At 43.6% G+C, this 23,298-nt stretch overlaps 2 protein-coding genes across 2 annotated transcripts in view; both read left to right on the top strand.

Moving 5' to 3' along the window:
• The window catches only part of LOC120937275 (cAMP-dependent protein kinase inhibitor alpha-like), a 242,708-nt gene that overhangs the window by 138,041 nt on the left and 81,369 nt on the right, over positions 1 to 23,298 (top strand). The window lies entirely within an intron of this gene.
• Positions 10,633 to 11,829, top strand: LOC120937273 (cytochrome b5 domain-containing protein 1-like). The gene has a single exon (XM_040350345.1). It carries the CDS (start codon positions 10,633 to 10,635, stop codon positions 11,269 to 11,271), a length of 639 nt encoding a protein of 212 aa, XP_040206279.1. The 3' UTR covers positions 11,272 to 11,829.

The raw sequence follows: 23,298 nt of genomic DNA on the forward strand, positions 1-23,298 counted from the left end.
AAGGAATAATGCAAAACTTGTAATCATGTTTTGATGTTTCTGTTTCCATAAGATAAAACAATGTTTTATTTTTCTTGAAAGAGCCAACGTATCATGGTTGATTTACTAAGGGCAAATAAGCTGCTCACTTTGCAAGGGATTTTTCACTTTGCAAAGTAATTTTCCTTTGGCACAGTAAATGCAGTGAAAATGATCTTTGCAAAGAATACCTAAATGGGGCCAAGGGTGTAATATATATATATATATATATATATATATATATATTATAATATTTTTTTTTTTTTTCAAAGCACATACGGTAATTGGAAAATTTTTGCATGCCAAGTGAACACAAATCAACCCCACTCTGTCCAATATAACTACTGCTATTGACATTTAACTCTAACGCAGACTTGGTTTTAAAGACAGCTTAACCCCTTGGTGCAGAGCGTACGCAAATATGTGGCCCCACTGGACTGGGCTTTTTTTCCATGGGGCCACATTTCCATTTGTTCTAGTTCAGTGCCAGGGTTTGTGTTTGGGTCTGGGTCAGTATTTTTTTGGGGCAAGTTTTTATTTAACGGCCTGGGCTTTGTGCAGTGATATCTGAATGATGCCTGCAGCTACAGGCATCATTCAGATATTGCCGGTTTTCCGCCTCTTGATCGTTCTTAGGGCGGCGAAAGGGGAAGTCGCCCCCCACCCCGCCCTCTGGTGCTTCTACTGTCTCACCTGTGCGATCAGTGAGTCAGTGACAGGACCCGCTTCTCGACCATGGAGATTTACAGCGGACCAGATGGTGATAGGATCGTCGAGGCCGGGCGATATGTTATGACGTCACGCCCGGCCTCTGCATTCAAAAAAGGCGCCGCCTCGGCTGGGAAGCCAGGATTGTTTTTTTTGTTTTTTTTTGTCTTATTGACCCCATATCTCACTGTAAAGAGGACCTGTCATGTCATATTCCTATTACAACGGATGTTTACATTCGAGAAATATATAAATCGTGCTGGCTCTAAACAAACTTTTTAAAGCACAAAACTGTGATTTATACATGAGTGATAGAGATATATAGAGGCACTGTGTGGCAATCTCAATATCTTCAAAAAATGAAAAATAAAAAATATAACAAGATTATATTAAGAAATAATAAAATACTAGATAAAGTCCATATGTTTTAGCAAATGTATTATCAAACACCCGTAGTTTGTGCTGAATTTCATCTATGTTGAAAACGTGTCCAAAGAAAACAGTGATATATCCTCCACCAGGCTATAATTGGCTCCTTACCAGATCTCCACGATCCCTTATTACAGGGGATCATAAATGTATGTAAAGGGTAGTCACTCCTAGGCACGTGGTTCAGACGTATATGATCGAATTGGGTCTCATTCACAAGTGATTCCACCGGCAACAGTGCCCACCCATAATGCAGAGGGAACTCTGAGCTTGTCATTTGCCACCAGATGCAGCGTGCCACTGTCTCCTGCGACCAGATGCAGCTTGTCACTTGCCACTATCACCTGTAGTTTCTAGTTTTGTTTTTACATGTTTCCTGCCTCTCTGCTGTACAGAGCCATACAGGGCAGTGATGGTTTGGAGAACTAAACTGATCCAAAGGGGAGGTGCTTTGGGGTTTTGGACACAGTAATCGCACCTCCTTGATTAATGACCACCTTTCTTACATTCCTTGTAATACCATAGGAATAAGTTATCAAATTTTTTTTTTTTTAAAGTTTCAAAATAATTTTAAGTAAAATGAACAGCGATTTTTTTTTTTTTTTTTTTTTTTTGTGTCCATGTGTGCATGCAGAAGTGACCACATACATATAAAAACGGTGTTCAAACCACACATGTGAAGTGTCGCCGCAAACGTTTACGTGAGACCAATAATTCTAGCTCTCCTCTGTAACTTAAAACATGTAACCATTTAAAAAAATGTAAAACGTTGCCCATGGAGATTTTTAAGTACCAAAGTTTGACACCATTCCACGAGCGTGTGCGTTTTTTTTATTTTTTTTTGTTTACAAACGGTTTATTGAAAAATAAGTCTCAATACAGTTTAACTGCTTGCCGACCGCCTTTGCGCGCGAGAGCCAACGTAATATAACGTCGGCTCTCGCACAGGCCACTAGGGGCTGTCGGGGAGAAATGCTGATCTTCTGTTAATACAATGTATGAACAGAAGATCAGTCATTTCCCTTGTGAGGCCACCCCCCCTACAGTTAGAACACACCCAGGGAACATACTTGACCCCTTCCCCGCCCCCTAGTGTTAACCCCCTTCACTGCCACTGACATTTTTACAGTAATCAATGCATTTTTATAGCACTGATCGCTATAAAAATGCCAATAGTCCCAAAAATGTGTCAAGTGTCCGCCATAATGTCGCAATACCGAAAAAAACGCTGATCGCCGCCATTACTAGTAAAAAAAAAATATTAATAAAAATGCCATAAAATGCCCCCTATTTTGTAAACGCTATAACTTTTGCGCAAACCAATCAACGCTTGTTGCAATTAAAAAAAAAAAATTGACAATATGTAGAAGAATACGTATCGGCCTAAACTGAGTAAAAAAAATGTTTTTTTATATATTTTTGGGGGATATTTATTATAGCAAAAAAATTGCATTTTTCAAAATTGTCGCTCTATTTTTGTTTATAGCGCAAAAACTAAAAACCGCAGAGGTGATCAAATACCCCCAAAAGAAAGCTCTATTTGTGGGGGAAAAAATGTGTTTTGGAGCCACGTCGCACGACCACGCAATTGTCCATTAAAGCGAAGCAGTGACGAATCGCCAAAAATGCTCTGGTCTTTGGGCAACAATATGGTCCAGTGGTTAAAGTGTACATTGGCAAGAAGCACATATATATAAATGAGTAGTATACATCAGCAAAATATATTAGCAGACATATAAAAAGGGAGGGGAATAAATAATGGGATGTATAATAGAATCATTGACATCGTATTATAGAGACTTCGGGGCCTAGTGGATATTATTTAAATGATCGTGTGTGCGATTTTGAAGCGTGACATGTTGGGTATCTATTTACTTGGCGTAACTTCATCTTTCACATTATGCAAAAAAATGGCTAACTTTACATTTTTTTTTTTTTTTAAAAGCATTTTTCCAAAAAACGTGTTTGAATAATTTCTGCGCAAATACCGTGCAAAATGAAGTTGCAATGACTACCATTGTATTCTCTCGAGTCTCTGCTAAAAAAAAATATTTTATGTTTGGGGGTTTTATGTAATTTTCTAGCAAAAAAGATTTTTACATGTAGGAGCAAAGTGTCTGAATTGGCTGGTTGTCAAGTGCTTAAAGCGGGGGTTCACCCAAAAAAAATATTTTTAACATGACATTCAGCCGAGTTGTCAGAATGACAATCGGCTGTGTTTTTTTTTTTCTAGTGCAGCACATACCGTATTTTCACCGCAGCTTCCGGGTATGTAATTTGCAGGACTGGGCGTACCCAAGTGATTGACATCCTTCCAACCGGCGCATACATCGCGTCACTAGTTGCCGAAAGAAGTCGAACGTCGGTGCGCAGGCGCGGTATAGAGCCGACTCGCAGTCCGGCTTCTTTCGGCAACTAGTGACGCGCTGTATGCGCCAGTTGGAAGGATGTCAATCACTTAGGAACGCCCAGTCCTGCAGATTACATACCCGGAAGCGGCGGTGAAAATACGGTACGTGCTGGACTTAAAAGTAAAACACAGCCGATTTGTCATTCTGACAACTCGGCTGAATGTCATGTTAAAATTTTTTTTTCGCTGAACCCCGGCTTTAACTATTATCTGCGTCATTGTCGGTGTGTTTTAGGCAGGATAAAAAAACGTGCACTGCTTCCGGGCTATACTACAGGTACAAACGGCAACTAACCTACACATGAGGTATCGGTGTGATAGGAGCAGGAGAATTTTTTTTTTAATTTTTTCTTTTTTTACTCTTTTTAATGACAAAAAAATCAGGGAATATGCAGTTTACTATTTACCACTAAATTAGAGCCGAATTTGTTCCAAAAAAATTGTATAATCCACCTGGATACGCAAAGTCGTTGTGATGGTATTTACTAACAATTGTATTTGGGCATTAACATTTGTTACCACAAAGGGGTTAATCTATCATGTTTCAATCATGAAACATACATTAGAATGCTCAGTGTCATATTTAAAGGCCGTACTTCTATGCTATGGATTAAATAACATAAAGTACATTAGTGTTGAAAATAAAATGAACATGCGGCCATCCTTGGTACGTTCTGATATTGCTAGCATTCCGATTTAGATGGTTAAAAAATGAAATGTACATAAACGCACCTAAATAACTGATCTTTTAAAACACTTTCAGTTGATTTTCAAAGTTGCATTTTATCCTGGATCTTTGTAAGTGAATTGATTTTGATTGTCTTTGTTTACTTGCATTGTTTTATTAATCTTCTATCCCACATACTGTCTTGTGTTCATGGCATCACTATAGAAACCACTGCATCAAATATCGAGCTGCTATTTGAATGAGTTAGTATCACCAACTCTCTCAATTTGACAATCTGCAATTAGTCATGACTTGCCTTATTCAATGACACACAGTGAATAAATTGCCCAATTCTCCAAGATGGAATTGTAAAACATTTTTTGGAGGTATCAGATATTTATACTACTGAGTTATTCTCTTTTTATTGATTGTGTATCCATTATCATACTTAAGGTTAAGGCTTCAGGTCGGTCACCCTGACTTTAATACCTAAAGTGCATCACTGACTTCAAACAAGCATGTAGCCAATGAAATCTGAAAAATCTGCTTTCTGTATTGCATGCTGGTGTGCCTTTATCAGGTAGTGACTCCATAGGCAGGATGATTTGCAAAGTGTGGGTAAGAGGCACCAGGTATGTTTTGATGCTTTATGGTTGGTTAGTTGTATGTAGCGCGCTGCTCCTGATAAACAGGTGCTATGTCAAATTTAGAGGGGTGTCTGAGCTGGTAGGCTAGCTTAGACTTTAATTGGGGTTAAATCGGCCTCTGTTCTGGCCATGGCTGTGCCTGGAGGGATTTCCATTTGTTTGCCTGTAGGTGGCAATACCATCACAGGCCAATGATGGAACTAAGGCAGGTCATGGTGTATTGGGTGTCTTTCCTCGAACAACCCAGTGGGAGTGGTTTCCCCACTGGCCATGCTGGGGAAGGATACTTAAGGGGCAGACACAATTTTTTGGGGCTCTTACATACCTCGCACCAGGAGGGCCACTAGGGGTGTTTGTGTGTGTGTTTTTTTTTTTTTGGCCTCAGGACCATGCTAGCCCGAGGTTGCATTTCGGCCTGGTAGGCCCAGTTACCCTGACTGGGGCCTATACCATGGAGGTAATCCTGTGCTGTCTGTCCTGCGGTAGGAATCCACTCAATAGAGCAAGCTAAGGGAGGACCTGTCCCAGAAAGGCTGGTACTTTGGGAGAGGCCTGGTAACTTTTTGAAGGATGCACCGAAGCCTTCAATACCTTAGTGTGCCGGGTTGACTTAAAAGATCTAAAACTGTAAGGCTGGATCTCCTGGTATCAAATCCTGTGGCAGAGAATTCTGGAACTCCTCATCTGAACTTGCAACCAGTTTGTGGTAGAGACTGAGATCATTCTTGTCTGTGCATCATCCCGGCTGCTAGGCCAGGTGAGGGGCCTATCTGGGTGAGCAATACCCACTTAAGAGAAAGTGGTGAGTGTGACTTTGAAGTTTAGCAATTCCCCAGTGATCTGTTTTCTGCGCCTGAACCTTCCCCTGATCATTCACCCCTCTACTTCTACAAGTTGCTTGAAAAAAGTGAGAAATGGAACTATAACTTGTGGACATTGAACTTTTTGCTGACTCTCAACCCCTAGACCAGTGATGGCGAACCTTGACACTCCAGATGTTTTGGAACTACATTTCCCATGATGCTCACCTATACTGCAGTGTAGATGAGCATCATGGGAAATGTAGTTCCAAAACATCTGGGGTGCCAAGGTTCGCCATCACTGCCCTAGACTATGTGGAACGAGGCAACGTGCAAGGCCCAAAATGAACCTGCAGCTCCTACGGGGGTAATGCTACATGTAAAAGACTGCAGTTTGATACAATGGGATCCCCACTCACCCTGGACTTGAACCCATGTCTGGGATTCCCTGACCCTAAAAATTGATGGATCAATGAAAATATTCTTAAATGACAACTTTATTCTCAGCCCGGAAGATCATTGCAAGACAATGGGATGAGACCACAGCCACCTTACTTTTCTGACTGGAAGGCGAATGTAAACTCCCTCCCCCTGCAAAAAAAATCTTGTATATAAACCGGGGATGTCCAAAAAAGTACAATAAGGGCCAGTTCACACCAGATTGGAAACTGACTACATGGTGTGAGCTAGAGCCATTGGAATACATAGAAAACAGCGTGCATGCATTTTTAGTGCATAAAAAAATGCACACGGAACTGCGTCTGGTGTGAACTGGCCCTAAAATTAAATACTCTGATGACCCCCCCCCAAAAAAACTGGGTTCCTCCCTGTTTGTAGTTGCCACCATTTTTTTTTGTTTTTCCTTTTTTTACTATTCTCTTTTTTATTACTATACAAGTCCCACCACTCAGACCCTGATAGATATGTCCCTGTATATGTTATGGTGTAAACTGGACTTCACCACTTATCTGTGATAGAACTCAATTTTTCACATGTAACTGATGTATTAACCTGGAAATGCTCTTGTACCAATTTGTATCTCAATTCAATAAAAACATTTTGTTTAAATCTGCAGTAATTCAACTGTTTTTTTTATAACCCCTATATTTAAATAAAACTTTTGAAGCTCTAATAAAAGGCGCCTCCTTGGTGCTCCTGAAACCATTGGATTATCTTTTTCAGAAGAAATTACACTTTTAGGAACTCTCTACATTTTGGTGTGGTGCTCCTCTTTTGCTAAATAAAATTAGTTTCTCCAGTATGAGCACATTGACAATGGAAACTTCCATATTGCCATTTTGCAGGTTCTCTTTAGGAACTTTTATGGTTTTCTACAGAAAGATTTGGCTAGAGATGGGCTTTGCCTAGAAGGCTGGCTTATGTATGAAAAAAAATGAAGCTTAATTGCTTGCCGAACAGCCACCGGCAATATACTGTGGCAGGTCAGCACGATCCCATCATTTGCCGTAGCTGTAAGTTGGTCCCTTAACAGCCATAGCAGGTGCGTGTACACTCTGCACGGCATGGGAGCTGAAGTGCGTGGCGACGATGTCTGCTGGCTGCCCCACGATCGTTTTGGAGAGCCATAACGTAGGATCTGTCAATATAAACAGATCCCTGTTCTGTCAGGGGAGTACAGAGTGATCGTCTGTTCATTGGGGGTTAGGAACAGCGATCTATCTGTACTCCCAGTAATACCCCATTCCCCCCCCACAGCTAAAAACTCATGCCTAGGGAACACTGGTAACCCCTTGATCACCCCCTAGTGTTAACCCTTCCCTGCCAGTGTAATTTATACAGTATCCAGTGCATTTTTATAGCACTGATTGCTGTATAAATTTCACTGGTCTCAAAGTGTCAAGTGTCCGATCTGTTTGCCACAATGTTGCAGTCCCACTAAAAATCACTGATCACCGCCATTGCTTGTAAAAAAAAAAGATTATAATAAAAATGCCATAAATATATCCCTTATTTTGTAGACGCTAACTTTTTGTGCAAACCAATCAATATACACTTATTGCCATTTTTAGTTCAAAAAAATATGTAGCAGAATACATACTGGCCCAAACTGTTTTTTTTTTTTTTTTTTTTTTTTTTTAAACTTCGTTTTTGTTTTTATTGGTCTTTTTTATAGCACACAAAATAGACCACTGAGGTTATCAAATGCCACCAAAAAACTATTTGTGGGGGAAAAATGCATCAATTTTGTTTGGATACAGAGATGCATGATCGCGCAATTGTCAAAGCGACGCAGTGCCGTATTTCAAAAAATGGCCAAGTCATTAGGGGGTAAATATTCTGGGGTTAAAGTATATGGCAAACCAAAACCTTCTCTTTGGATAGAGTATAAAAGGTTCAGAACACCTGTCAGGATTTTGGTGACATCCTTGACTTTGTTAGAAATGTATCCTCCCTTTCTGTCCTAACATTCTACGTAAAAGGAAGTGAGGGGAGCTCTTGACTAGCAACAGACAAATAAAAAGGCTTTTCTTTTAGTCGAGTAGGGGAAGGCTAAGACCTGTCAGGTTTTTCCTTCTGCCTTTCCTTTTCTTGCATAATTTCTCTCACTTAGTGGTGAAAATGTCATCTTTAGAAAAAAAAGTTGGATTGACTTTAATAGAAGTTGCTAACTTTGTAAGTAGTAATGGTTAAAGTAGAACTAAAGGCAAAACTTACATTTCCCATTTTTATACAGTAAGGGGGTGTGTTAATCCCTGCCGGATTTCTTTTAGCCATCTGTATTCCCTTTCGAGAGACTTCGCTTCATGTCCTGTTCAATAACTAAACCAGGAAGTGAAAGGAAATGCCTTCAAAGTGAGGGAATTGCTTGTTGTCTCTGGGGTCACCAGAAGTAGTGTCCTCATTGCAAGAATTCCCATAACGTGCTGTTCTGTGGACTGCCCAATTTTTTGGACCCAATGATACCAGTAAACGTGAAAAATAGAGTGTGAATCAACCCAACATGGGTAGGGACAGAAATGAAAATTAGCAGGTTTTCTAATCCTGTCAGCTCTAAACTTTTTTTTTTAATTTATTTTTTATTTTATTTTTTTATCGTTTTAGACGGGTATATTTTAAAGTAAATGATTTGTTTTTTGATGTTTCTTTTACAAAGAAAAAACTTAAACACTATTTGCAACATGATTGGTTGATTAGGGCAACAACCCCATGGTACACCACTTCAAGTTTTTTTTATGTAGCTGAGCAGACCTGTGAGATTTTAACAGAAAAACATGTTTTATATTCAAGACGATACTGACATGTTTTGTGTTTTTTTTAAATGTTAAAGGTCTGGCAAAAATGATCTGACTATCAGACCATTTATTCATTGCAATAATTGGACTCTATTACTAACTCAATTAAATGTAATTTCAAGACATACTTTGCTTTTGCAATTACTAATATGTATATTGCAATTTAGCTCAATTAACATTGGCAATATGTCAGACATCCTTTCCCCTGGCTTGATAACCTCTTGTACAGAACCAAATCTTGTAATATTTCAATGATATACTGTATTAAATGGTTTCAATAATTTCTAAAAGGCTTGGATTTTTATTATATTTAACAAACATGTTATATGTTCCTGCTCTGTGCAGGGGTTTTGCACAGAGCAGCCCCCGTCCTCTTCTTGGGTCCCCCGCTGGCTCTTTTCCCTCCTCCTGAGTGCCCCCAGAGCAATCCTATCCACAGAGAGCCGTGGCTTGACTCCACCCACCAAACTTATGCCAGAGGCCTCGCACCTTGATCAGAGTTGCGGTGTGTCAGATGGACATGCCGCACTAGCGATCACTGCGTGCCCCCCCGGCTGTGTTATCCTGATCACATCATATGACGTCCATTTAGGATAACACAACCACTTTGCCATCATCTTTATGCTATATGGTGGGTGGCAAGTGGTTAAAGAGGGGGTTCTCCCATAAATGTTTTTTTAACCTTAGATACCCTTAGATGGATGCTCATTTAGTCTAGGGGAATCAGCTAGTTTTAAAATCCGAGCAGTACTTTCCGTTGTAGAGGGAAATCTTCTCCGCCACTTCCGGGTATGGGTCTTCGGGACTGGGCGTTCCTTCTTGATTGACAGGCTTCCGAAAGGCTTCCGACTGTCGCATCTATCGCATCACGAGTAGCCGAAAGAAGCCGAACGTCTGTGTGGCTCTATACTGCGCCTGCGCACCGACGTTCGGCTACTTTTGGAAAATCGTGACGCGATGGATGCGACCGTCGGAAGCCGGTCGGAATACTGTCAATCAAGAAGGAACACCCAGTCCCGCAGCCCATACCCGGAAGTGGCGGAGAAGATCGCTCTCTAAAAAGGTAAGTACAGCTTCGATTTTAAAACTAGCCAATTCCCCTAGACTAAATGAGCATCCATCTAAGGGTAAAAATAGCAATTTAGCGGTGAACCTCTGCTTTAAAGAGTTCATTTCTCACACCTGTACAAACCCTATGGGCCACCTCAATTTTTACTATTCTGCTATGGGCCTGCTCATTATTCATGTTGCGATTGTCTTGCAAATATTACTATTAAATCTTTAGACAAAATATGTAAAATAAAACAATTTCTACTTTGATCTGTGCTAGTTTTAAAAATGGTAAGCTGGCAATATAGCAGTAAAAAAATTTAAAATGTTAAAATGTTCTGGTTAGTGGGGTCGATTTGATGCTGTGCTTTTAGAATGGTCCCTCAGTCTCCTGGGACATGACATGTCTCAGGAGGTTGCAGGGGGGGGGGTGTAATCATTTGCAAGTCTTGCCTAGGTGATAAATAAGGACATGGGAGTGGTTATATGTCAGATACCCACTTGCATAAAATGTCTTCCAAATATGTTGGGGGGGGGGGTATAAATGAGCAGAACTTATTTACTTTTAGGGGAAAAGGGGAAGGAGATAATTAAAGCCAATTTGGGTAAACTAATAGTTAAAGCCGGGGGAACCAAGAAGCGTTCAAGAATGTCTCCGGCGAGAGCTCAGTTTTTCACTCCCAGGGAGGTGTCCTGTCACTGCACTACCGCCGACCTGTGGGTGTCCTACCTGGGACGGGTGTATGACCTCACCCCACTGGCTCCCCACTACAAAGGTGACATTTTGTTGAAACCAATTATTGAAGCTGCAGGGAAGGATATCGGCCATTGGTTCAATCCCAAGACAGGCGATATCAAGACCTCCATAGATCCACAAACTGGCTGCTTGAGATACTCTACGCCTCAGGGGCTTTTTCTGCATATATCCCCTTCCTACCCCTGTTCAGATTGGGACACAGACTTTGGACACTCCTGGTGGTGCGATGAAATCGGAATCTTGTCTGCCAAAACCCGGACCATACGTATCATTAACACGCTGACATCTCAGGAGCATACCCTGGAGGTCTGTTCTGAGGAAACTATATGGGAGATTCTGCGCCGCTATTTGCCATACATTGCCCATGCCGCCAGTTACACGTGGAAGTATTGCGGCGTTCCTCTGAACATGGATCTGACAGAGGAAAATGGTGTGAAAGATGATGATGAATTTGAGGAGCTGAAGTTAGATTCAGACCTGTGTACAGCCAGCATACACTTATATTTCAATGATGACTTGACAGAACTTTAAATAGCAAGACATCAACCCCCCCCCCCCCCCCCTCTTTACAACTACATCCTTATTTCATAAGGTTTTCTAAAATATAGTGCCAGTTTTATATTTTCTTAGGCCAAGAGACAAAGTAAATTGCTGTTTATTCTTTTTAGTTGTGCAGAGTAGCCAATCAAATTGCAGATCCTTTGATGCCAAAAAACAATCGCAGTGCAGCTATCCTACAACATTTTAGCCAGTCGCCAAGCCAGGTATATTGCTGTTTTGGAGGGGTTTTCCCACAATGATTGGAAGGCTCAGTCCGTCTAATAACCTAATTGTTTCTAGAGTAGAGTTAAAGTCCAACTCCAGCTTCTACACCCCCCCCCCCCCAAAAACTTTACTGGATATACTTGTAACCTGTAACGGTCAGGGGTTAACGCCGTTTACGATATTTCATTCCACCAACCCACGACGGCTTATCCGACACTCCACAATCCAGCAGACACGATCCATACGGATTTTCCCAGAAAACGGAGACAGAAGCTCTGTTCTCTGGTTCCAAACAGAATGGACTACAATAAACTCGGCTCTTCTTATACAGTTAGAAGCCCCAATAATTAATGGCTTAACTCCACCCACAACATGACACAATGGGTGCTCAATACACATTCCTTTGGATAATAACATTCAGATATCTACATGAACTAATTACTAATCATTACCCAGACGTTCTGACTCCGCGATAAGTTATTCTCACCTGCTACACAATCCACATTTCCTTTACTGAAGTAAGTCAGACGTCTGACCTTTAGAGGGTGCTAAGTCACAACACATATTATCAATAGAACTTCACACAATGAAAGGTTCTTGAGAGGCAGACTTTATTAGCACAATAGACAATAGAATGCAATCACAACAAGCGTTTATTACTACAGCCAGGTAGACTTAATTAGCACCTCAACAGTCTATGTACCACATTGAATGAGTCACTCTCCTATTGACCTGTTGGGGTCAGAATTAACAACTTGTAATATTTCAAGATATCCTGCAATACATGAATTATCATTGTCCCATCTCATTTAATTCATGATATTTCTCAGTCATCCTATGCCCCTATTGGACATAGGATGACCCAAGAGTCATTAGTGAAGCTGGCACAGGAGTACCCCGCATCCTTCAAAAGTCTCTGGGTATCATGGGCCATTCCGTTACAATAACGATAAAGGATAAGTTCACCTTTGAGAAAAAAATAAATGTACATATTTCTGCAGAATAAAAAAAAACAGGTTCACCCAAATTTTTTTTTTTAACATTACATCTAGCAGAGCCAGCATACTAAGGACATTTACTTTAGGCAGGTAATTTTTTTTTTTTTCTCCGTACATACCTTTTTATATTCTGTTTTTGTTCAGGGCTTCCGGGTTCCAATGACTCCTTCGGTTCGATGATTGACGGCTTGTGAAACGGGTGACCTGTCGCACAACGTGCGTCACCAGATGTCGGGAAATAGCCGAGCTGCGAGTCGGCACTATACAGCGCCTGCGCAGTCAGCTCTACACGGCGGGCGCAGGCGCCGTATAGTGCAGACTCGCAGCTCTGCTATTTCTTGACATCTGGTGACGGGCATTGTGCGACAGGTCACCTGTTTCACAAGCAGTCAATCATTGAACCGAAGCATAGGAACGCCCAGTCCCGCAGTCATCGGAACCCTGAGGCAGGGATAGGAAGGCCCAGTCCCGGAGTCATCAGAACACGGAAGCCCTCGACCAAATCAGAATATAAAGGTATGTACGAGGAAAAAAGACCTGCCGAATGTAAATGCCCTTGCTATGCTTGGTCTAATGTTAAAAATGTGTTTTTAGGGTGAACCTCCACTTTAATAAGAGGGTGGGTAGAAACAGACGACATATCATTTGTCAGATTGCTTTAACTGACATATGCAGAACAATCTTTGATCTGCAAATGAATGGAACAGAGTAAAAATGTTTTATCTGGTGTGAGAAACTCGCTTGTAATTTTGACATACAGGAATTGCTGGAAAGTGTCAGAGGTAGCGGCAATGGGGCAGTAGGGTAGGACACTACACAAGTTCCATGTACATTTATTTTATGGGTGTGTGACGACTTCCACTGGTTATAAGTAAATCTAAACCAACCCATTAATCTCAAATATTTTACATATTGATACATTTTTTTTTTTTTTATAAATGTGCAGATTTCATTAAACTAATACCTAGTGACCCTTCCATGAAGGCCCACTTTTAGGCACTTCCTGTTGTACCATACTTTGTCACTTCTGGTAAAGACTAAATGTACCATGCCATCACAGATTTCATGGGCTTCGTCCACCATTGTCGATATCAGGAAGGCAATATAGAGCAATGGTGCAATGCTGGAGTGAGTGCATGTGAACAGAACGATTAGTGGAATTGAGATGAATAAAATGTTAAAGGAAGAAAAACTTTATTTTATGGGGGGGGGGGGAATTGTTGAATGCACTGTAGTCATTTACCTGAGGCTTAGAGCTTAAACCCTGTATTTACAAAATTATTTTAAAAATCCTACTATTTATTATGTTATTTAGTGCTCCCAATTGGTGAAATATTTGCAGGTGGAAATATGAGAGAAAAACAGAAATGCCACCTTGTCGGATGTGTTATGAATTTAATGAGATAATGAACAGTCTGAACAGCACATTAGAAGTTTCACGTAAACACTCAAGGACACATGTTTCAAATCAAATATAAAAGATGAAGAGGAAGTAGAAATGATTAACATGTGGAGTGTAGGAAGGAAGACAGGGGATTAGAGAAAATATAGATTTGTACAAGTGATATGGAGAAACAAAGACTTGGCTGTTTAGTGGGCTAGTACCTGGTGTACTGTTAATGATTAGTAGATGTTGTAAGCCACAATTTTCATTATATTGTTGTGCTTTGGATGACTTAATTGTAAACGGGATGGCAAAATCGGTTTGAGTAGACATTGCTGATATTTTATTTTTCTAGGTGATGTGATGTACAGTGCTTTGAAAAAATATTCATACCCCTTAACATTTTCCACATTTTGTCATGTTGCAACCAAAAAAATTAATTTGTTATTGGAATTTTATGTGATGGACAAACGCATACGGCACATAATTGTGAGGTAGAAGGAAAATGATAAGTGTTTAATTTTTTTATTTTTTTAAATAAAAAATATATATGAAAAGTGTGGTGTGTATTTGTATTCAGCCCCCCTGAGTCAATACTTTGTAAAACCACCTCTCACTGCAATTACATGGGCCTCTTGGCTGCTTTTCCCATTTAATGCTCTCCTTGCCCAGCCTGTCGGTTTAAATGGACAGCCATGTAACTGACCAGCTTCCCTGTCCCCACTGAAGAAAAGCATCCCCACAACATGATGCTGCCACCACCACGTTTAACGGTGAGGATGGTGTATTCAGGGTAATGTTTAGTTTTCTGCCACACATAGCATTTTGCTTTTCAGATATTTATTTGTAAAATATGTTGAAGGCCATATATCATTTTCCTTCCACTTCACAATAAAGTGCCATTTGGGGTTGTCATTTTTATATACAATTCCAATAAAATACATTTACGTTTTTGGTTATAAAATTTGGAAAATTTCAAGGGTAAGAAGAATTTTTTTCAAGGTACTGTATAAGGGACTAACACTTTTTGGGGATATAATTACAGGATGGTGAATGCAGCATTTCCCAAAACTTTGACCACAGGGGAAACTTCCTGGAACATGTGCTTTAAATGGCAAAACCAGAAAACAATGAACTCCTAATGCTGTACAGCAGCACCTGTTCTTAAAAAAATATAAACTCTAACTGGGTGACATTAACTGTTCTAAAGCATGGAAAAAAATCATAAGATTAACACCAAAAATACTATTTTTTTTTTTTTCCATCTCAGTGCTGCTGATCTTCCCCCATTCTTTTTCAGGCACTTGTTGGTTACATCTACCCACTCCAGCATTGGCTGCACATCATTGCTCGGAACCACCTTTTTGACAGTGACAACAGAGGACTATGCCTGTGAAGTGTGTCAACATGGCTTGGTAAAAATCTAAAGCCATGAGTAGATTGGCTGGTTTTATTACATGCATTTTAATAGTAATGGGCAAAATTAAAGGCTAAATTCACCTTCCGCAAGGTACAATGTCAGCCTCCTGCAGACAAGTCCTACAGTGTGCAGCCCATACCTCCATACAAACTGTCAGTCTGAAAGCTTGCAGAGCTTGCGAATTAACTATGAGGGTGCTCGGCAGTGTCCCTATAGCTCTTTGAGAAGTACAATGGTGGCACACGGGACTTAGTGGAACTTTTGCTTAATCCACTCCTTTCCCCCTTGCATGCTACATTTGGCATGTAATTTTTTTGGGGGGAGAGTGGGGGCTTCAAGAGGAGTGGGACTTCCTGTCCCACTTCCTCCTTCCGCCCAGGGACCGCCTAGGTGATGCGTCATATCGTCTACAGCAGCCCCTCCTTGTAGGCGATTGCCTGGGACACGTGACAGGTCCCAGGCGATCGCCTGACCAATCAGTGCGCAGCGCCGCTCGCGCATGTGTTTACGAGTGCCTGGCTGTTAAGCCGCAAGCAGTCACGGCTGGATGCCCACACTTAGAATGAAGACGCCGGCCGGAGAGGGGCGGAGCTCTGGCCGGTGCATCACTGGACCGTGGAGCAGGTGAGTGTCTGTTTATTAAAAGCCAGCAGCTACACTTTTTTTTGTAGCTGCTGACTTTTAATAAACAGTATAAAAGCCTGAAACTCCCCTTTAAAGTTTTCTCATTCAGATGTTTTTTTTTTAAATGACAGCGGGTACAGGGAGAAGATCTCGCTTCCCTACTGTTCAGTGAAAGGGGTTGGGGGGAGGGGCTGGGGGCATTGGCTTGAATTGGTGTGTGTTGTTTTTTTGTAAACCCCTTTTTATTACAAACAAAATACCTGCCATCTTGCCAATTTCATGATGGGCACACGAACACGGTCTCTACAGCTCAGCAACTCATTAATCTCCGTTGTAATTTACATTGGGCCGGATTCAAAGATTTGCGCATTTATTACGGAGGCGCAGGGCAACGATTTTGCCCTGCTCCCCGCAATTTTTTTGCGCTGCCCTCGATTCACGGAGCAGAAGCTCCGTAAATTGCGCGGGCGCGCCGGCAAAATGCCTGGCGCAAGAGCACGCAATTTAAATGATCCCGTAGGGGCGGGAATCATTTAAATTAGGCGCGTTCCCGCGCCGATCGTAGAGCGCATGCTCCGTCGGCAAACTTTCCCGACGTGCATTGCGGCAAATGACGTCGCAAGGACGTAATTTGCTTCAAAGTGAACGTGAATGGCGTCCAGCGCCATTCACGATTCCCTTACGCAAACCACGTAAAATTAAAATTTCGCGACGCGGGAAACGACGGGTATACGTAACATGGGCTGCCCCTGCTAATAGCAGGGGCAGCCTTGCGCGAAAACCGCCGTACGTAAACAACGTAAATTGCGTACGCAGGGCTCGCGCAACGTTGTGAATCGGTGTTAGTATGCAATTTGCATACTATACGCTGAGCACAGAAATGTTCAAAGGACGATTACAAATTATACTTTACATATTGCAACATGTCTATAGCTACAGTATCTCACACAAATTAGTACACCCCTCACATTTTTGCTAATATTTTATTCTATCTTTATGTGACACCACTGAAGCATTTACATTTTGCTACAATGTATAGTGAGTGTACAGCTTGTATAACAGTGTAAATTTGCTGTCCCCTCAATAACTCGACACACAGCCATTAATGTCTAAACCACTGGCAACAAAAGTGAGTACACCCCTAAGTGAAAATGCCCGAATTGGGCCCAAAGTGTGTGGCCACCATTATTTTCCAGCACTGCCTTAACCCTCTTGGGCATGGAGTTCACCAGAGCTTCACAAATTGCCACTGGAGTCCTCTTGCACTGCTGCAAGAAGACATCACTGAGCTGGTGTGGATTTTGGAGACCTTGCACTTCTCCACCTTCCGTTTGAGAATGCCCCACAGATGCTCAATAGGATTTAGGTCTGGAGACATGCTTGGCCAGTTCAATCACTCGATTCCCCCATTAACACAGTGCAGAGCTATTGTGCGCTAATGGTGTGGGAAGGGGGTCACAGAGAGCCAGGAGAAAACAATAATTATTACTAATGGCTATAGCTGCCCGCAAAAAAATCATGAAAAAATATGACATGCTGGTTGTAAACAAGTTGAGCGATGGATCGACAATCAGCTTTCCTGTAGATGAATCAAATCTTGGCTGGTCCCAGCTTAACTGTTCAAGATTTGAACCAACAATGGCGGCCTTTAGGATTTTCATACAAGGGCAGTATGTAGTTGTGCAAACAGTACAATCAAAAATCGCAAAAAGGTGCAGTTCTGCAACTGTGCAGGTTTGATCATGCATGCAAGTGTCACTTAACATAAGTTATATGATGCAAGCTTTTGTAATGTCTTGGATCCCCACTCTGGTTTTATATGTAGCATTACCCCTGGAGGAGCTGCTGGTTGTTTCGGGTGGCACATTTACCTCATGGCTCCCCCGAATTCCTAGGGGTGAATGATGCATATTGCATTTGTTAGAAGTAAAGTAATGTCCGCAACAGGTGCGCTTTGCTGTGCTCTTTATTACCCAGCCGGGTAAAAACACACTTGTGGTGTGGAAAGTAAAGTTGATGAAAGGAGAACAGCAGATTCAGGCGTGATTTTAGGGAGTCCTGCTCCCCAAGCGTAACACTTTTCTGCGCCACTTCTATGCGAGTGGGTTTAGCGGCCTCTCACTGACCTGGCAGCCGGAGTATCACTCGAACATTTGTAGGATAAAGTCCCTGCCACAGACCCTCCTTGGTGAACGTCAGACATACCTCTGCCACAGGCCCTCTCTGATTTGTAGTTACGGATGTAGCGCCCCCTTACTTTCAGTATGGGCACTAAGCTAAAGTTAGTGTGGAATGGGAGAGTTATTTTGCTCCCATTCACAATTTGCTAAATTATGGGCTGCGGTCATTCCTGAACTGTCCTGTAGGTCAGTATGCACTCCAGGGATGCTGATTCCACCCCTGGGCGACAGGTGGCGCTAGAGGGGTTCTGGCAGAGCCCAGTTTCCCCAGCAGCCAATTAGAGGAGTTTTCCCTCGCGGGGCATGCTGCCCCGCGAGGGAGAGTATATCTGTGGCAGACACCATTTTGTGTTCTTTGCGTGTTCCAGGTGCGGCACCCACCTTCAGGGTGTGCGCATCCAGCGGACCCCAGTGATGGCCTACCAGGCCGGGGTCACACGCTAGGCGGAGCTCCACGTTCCTTTAAAGGGGCCCCAGTGACTTACTGGGTTCCCAACTCTGCTGAGGAGATTCCAGGCTGGATGCCGTTCGATGGGGGGGTCGGCTTGAGGAGAACCCGGAGGCAGGTTGTCCAACAGGGCTTGAATGAACCATCGTGGATCTGGTGACTGGGACATTGACAGGTACACTTCAACTGTCACCCAGTGACCCTTACTTAATCTACTGGGAGGATTCGCTGAATCCGTTGGGTTCACTTAAAATACTAGGCCTGTGGCAGAGGCCCTAGAGCCAGGCCTGTGGCAGAGGCCTGTTCCTCCCAGCAATCTAAAGTGACACTTCGGCTGCCAGACTTGTGGCAGGAGTCTGTCCGGGGGCACTTCACCCACTCTGGCTAGAGTGGCGACGAACTGTAACTACTACTATTGTGCTGTTGAGAGCAGGATTGCTCGGTTCTTATCCAGGCCTGATACTGCAAAGTTCTCTATTGCTTCATCAACCTTTTTGCTATACCTCATGTTGATGTTGGGCCTGGAAATAAAGCATTTGGAAACGTATTCATTGACTGGACATTCGCTCACTACTCTGCTCATCAACTACACCCCTAGACAACACTGAGAGGTAACTTAATATGCCGATCCCAACAACAACCAGTGGCTCCTGAGGGGGTAGCGCTACACAGAGATAATCTTAGATGAATTACGCCTGGATCTCTCAACTTGTTGCCCAGGTACCGACTGACAGGTGATCAATCCTTCAGTGTCTGGCTACCTTGATCCCCGGTGGTTTGTCAAGGCCCCTTTGGACTGCCAGCCTCTCAATGGCGCTCCTCAGACAGACTCCCCACCCAACAGCAATTACAGCTTGGGATCCTCAAAGGTGGGAACCCAGTCGCTTGCTGGGTCCCCGTCGCTGTTCAAATGCTTCCGGCCAACATGGTCCCAGAACCAGGAATACCGTGTGGCACGCACGCCCTGGCCAGGTAGGCCATAACACCGGGGTGCCGTGATGTGGTCACCCTAAGCCTTGACTCTACTGCTGCCACCTGCAGCACCGGGGTTGGAAGAACACCCCAGTGCAACAGAATAAGCCCACAGCCGAGACAGAGACCCTGTCTTGCACACAACAATTTGGATCGGAGTTTAACTACACTCTGATCTCCCTCCAAATGTAACTAGCACCGGTACTATAAAGTACACAGGCGCTACATATACATTTAAAATTAATTTGATGGCCAGCTCTGTACAATGCTTAAATTATGTTTCCATTAATAACCTTTTTTTTTTTTTTCAAGCTATTTGCTTGAAAATATCAAAATGATGAATGCTGACATTCTATATTGTAAATATCTGAATTATACCAAACATACTGTTTGTAAGTCTCTGTAATGTGTTTTGTGCATTCCCTATAACAGGTGGACAGGAAGTGCATTCACCTATTGTAGTATTAAAGTGGTTTAAAGTGCCATATTTTTTCACATATTTCAGGTCCATGCGGAACAAACATCTCATTCTTTTTGCCCCAAATTAGTTTTTTCAATGTTTTTGGCATACTGATTGTAGTCTCTCATCCCTCTTTACTTCCCTGCAGCTTCTGATCCCCAGAGTGCACTCCAAACCACTATGTCATACGGCTTTGGGGCCTACAAGTCCCAACATGCTTAGCGCTATCGTGCATTCGCAATTCCGCCATTTCAGACCTCTTGCTCAAGAATGAGCCGAGTTCTTGGTGGCCGCTCCTCCCAGCAGTCATGCCCATTTCCGTCTCCCCAGCACACCTATCATTTTCAGAGGTGGGGCTGTGGTCCAAAGCTGCAGATTTCCATGTTGATTAAAGGACATGGGAGGCAGAGCTTTGGCCTCCTTTGTGGTGTCCGTGCGGGCACAACTTGGCATCTTTTTCACAAGGTTGTAGTCCCAGCAGCGTGAGCGTGCATGCAAGGGTGCCCCAATGAGAGCAGCAGTGCTGCAGAGGGGGCACCAATTGGAGAGCCAGAAATGGGGAGGGGGGGGGGGGAAATGGACCAGCAAATGAAAAAGGTTAGCCTATATACAGTATGTAACACTATTAAGGAACTTTAATAGGGGAACATTTTATATCACTTTAAGCCCTCCAGTATTTTTTAGCTTGGATTGGACACAAAATATTCCCCAATTGTTACATTTCTTACCCCAACGTGTGCAGTTTGCGAGGTTAAATGCTGCTGGCTTTTCTGAGTACTGCTTACCTGAACTGGTCTTCACAGGAAAGCCAGTAGTGGTTGTGACGGTAGTAGAAGATATCCCCGTCAAACATTCCCTTCTTCCCATAAAGAAATTTCACCCAATATTCCACGAGGAGGAATATTCCTGGGATCGCCCAATAATCCACACATGAGCCAAGCTTACTGCTGGAACAAGAGACTTTAATGGTACAACACCTAGCTTATATGTAGTTACAATGACAATCTCCGCCCCCCCCCCTCACAAAGTGGGGGCTCCCATACAGATTATAGGCAGACACTTTCGGAGCCGACCCTGTACACATTTCTTAAGGGTAAACACAGGTCTTCTTCGCACACACAATAGATCAATTACCCTTTAAAATAGGGAGCTGGCTGGGAAGGGACATTAACATTTCAACAGTCTGTTACACAGAGGAATGAGTCACACATGAAATCACCTTTTACCTCTAACACACACAGCATTACTAGCAGGGAGAATTAAACTGAAGCATATAGGCAAAAAGTCCTTCACAATGGCCCCCCTTTTTCTCCCTGCTCCGGCAACCCGGTTGGACCTTTCCTGGTCCAGTAGGGTTGACGGGTTATGAGCTTTTAGTCCGAGGTTAACTCCGTTTGGCGTGACAATCCATCGGCATTCCCGTTTTGCTTGCCTGGGCGATAATAAATCGTAAAGTCATAGGGCTGTAAGGCCAAGCTCCAGCGTAGCAACCGGGCGTTGTCCCCTGAAACCCGGTTAAGCCACACCAAGGGGTTTTGATTAGTGATGAGAGTAAAAGCCCGGCCATAAAGGTAAGGTGTGAGCTTTTTGAGTGCCCATACCAAGGCCAAACACTTTTTTTTTTTTTTCAATGGTGGCGTAACTGACCTCCCTTGGCAACAGCTTCCGACTCAGGTATGCCACCGGGTCGTCAGATCACACGCCGGTCAGTCCCCAAGTCTTTGTGCGATCTGCAGAGTCGCCAGAAGTCAGTGTGAAGACGACGGATGGGTCTGTGCGCCGCCGTCTAGGTGTGTCGCTATGGGGGGGTTGGATCAGTGCCCCATAGGGTCAGCCACCCCCTGCTCCCTCCGCAGCCGCCGGTTCTCCTCTTTGAGCTTCTCCAGCTCCATCTCCAGTTCATGGAGCCTGGGGGGGTCGGCCTGCTGTGACCTCAGGCGGTTGTTCTCCTCCTCCATGCGGCTTATGCACTCCTCCAGCTCCATGTACTCACGGATCAGCTCCTGCTTGCTCATGTCCTGCAGGCTCTCCACGTGGTACTTCGTCATCAGGAACTGGGTGGTGGTGTAAGGGGCCACCGGTGGGCCCTTGGCGAACATCTCAGCCCGCATCTGGGACGCCCGCTGCGACTCCCTCTCCTCCAGTCGCTTCTTCTCCTCCCAGGTCAGCTTGTTATACGGCTTCCAGGACCTCTTCTTCTTGGAGGGTAGCCGGCAGTGCCTCTTTCTGCCCAGCTCCCGCCAGGGCCCCTCCGGCTCATGGCTGTCGCCCACCCGGTTGTCTCTTAATCCCCGGGCGGTTTTTCCATTACCCATGACCATCTGACAATGGTGTTCCCTGTTGTCTGTAATAACAGATTGTACCATGAGGGCTTCGTAAGGGGTGACCAATGGTTCTTCCTGACCCAGCTCCTGGGGATCCCAAGCCGAGTCTACACAATGGGCTGCTGCTGGTGGGCGGTACCCAGGTAGAGACCAATTTGACCTGGTGTTGTCATTCATGGGGCAATTCTGCTTTAAGTGACCCAGCTGTTTGCACCGGAAGCAGCGTTGTTCGTTGTCCTCCTGGCGTGGATAGCGAGGGCTAGATGTCACCGGTCTGTTAGGAGGTTGGTATCTAGCGGCTGGTGGGTGTGAGGGCGCCGTTGGTCGTGGAGGTTGTACCCGTGGTGTGACCTGGTTCATCTTGTGAGTATCTGCATATTCATACGCCAACTTGGCGACCTCTGGTAGTCATGGGCCTGCGATCTCTCACCCAGTCTGACATCCGTCTGGATGTGATTGTAAAATTGCTCCAGGAGCATTAGTTGCAAAATGTCCTTTGCGGTGGTGGCCTGGCTGCTGTTAACCCAGTTAGAGGCCGACAGGGATAACTGGCATGCCCATTCCACGCAAGTCTTTCGTGGTTTTGCGTGAGTCCCTGAACTTCTGTCGGTGGGACTCTGGGGTTACTGCATAACGAGCCAGGAGCACTTCTTTAACCCTGGCGTAGCTATGGATCTCCTGCTCCGGCACGGTCCGAAAAGCATCAGAAGCTTTGCCTGACAGTTTGCCTGACAATATTGAAACCCACTCTCTTCTAGCTATTCGGTGCAGGTTACATTGTCGCTCAAAATCTGCCAGTTATCAATTTCACAGTCTTTTTCATCAAAAGCTTTAAAAGCGCTAAACGGAATCTTCCTTGTGTCTGCTGTGCTGTACTCACTGTTTGGAGAATGTGCGGCTGCTTGTTGGACTGCTGCCAGTTTTAACTGTAGTTCTGCGCCTCTTATTTGTTTAGCCTCCTTCGCTAACAGATCCATCACTTT

This window comes from Rana temporaria, chromosome 4, assembly GCF_905171775.1.
Source record: "Rana temporaria chromosome 4, aRanTem1.1, whole genome shotgun sequence".
Classification (NCBI taxonomy): domain Eukaryota; kingdom Metazoa; phylum Chordata; class Amphibia; order Anura; family Ranidae; genus Rana; species Rana temporaria.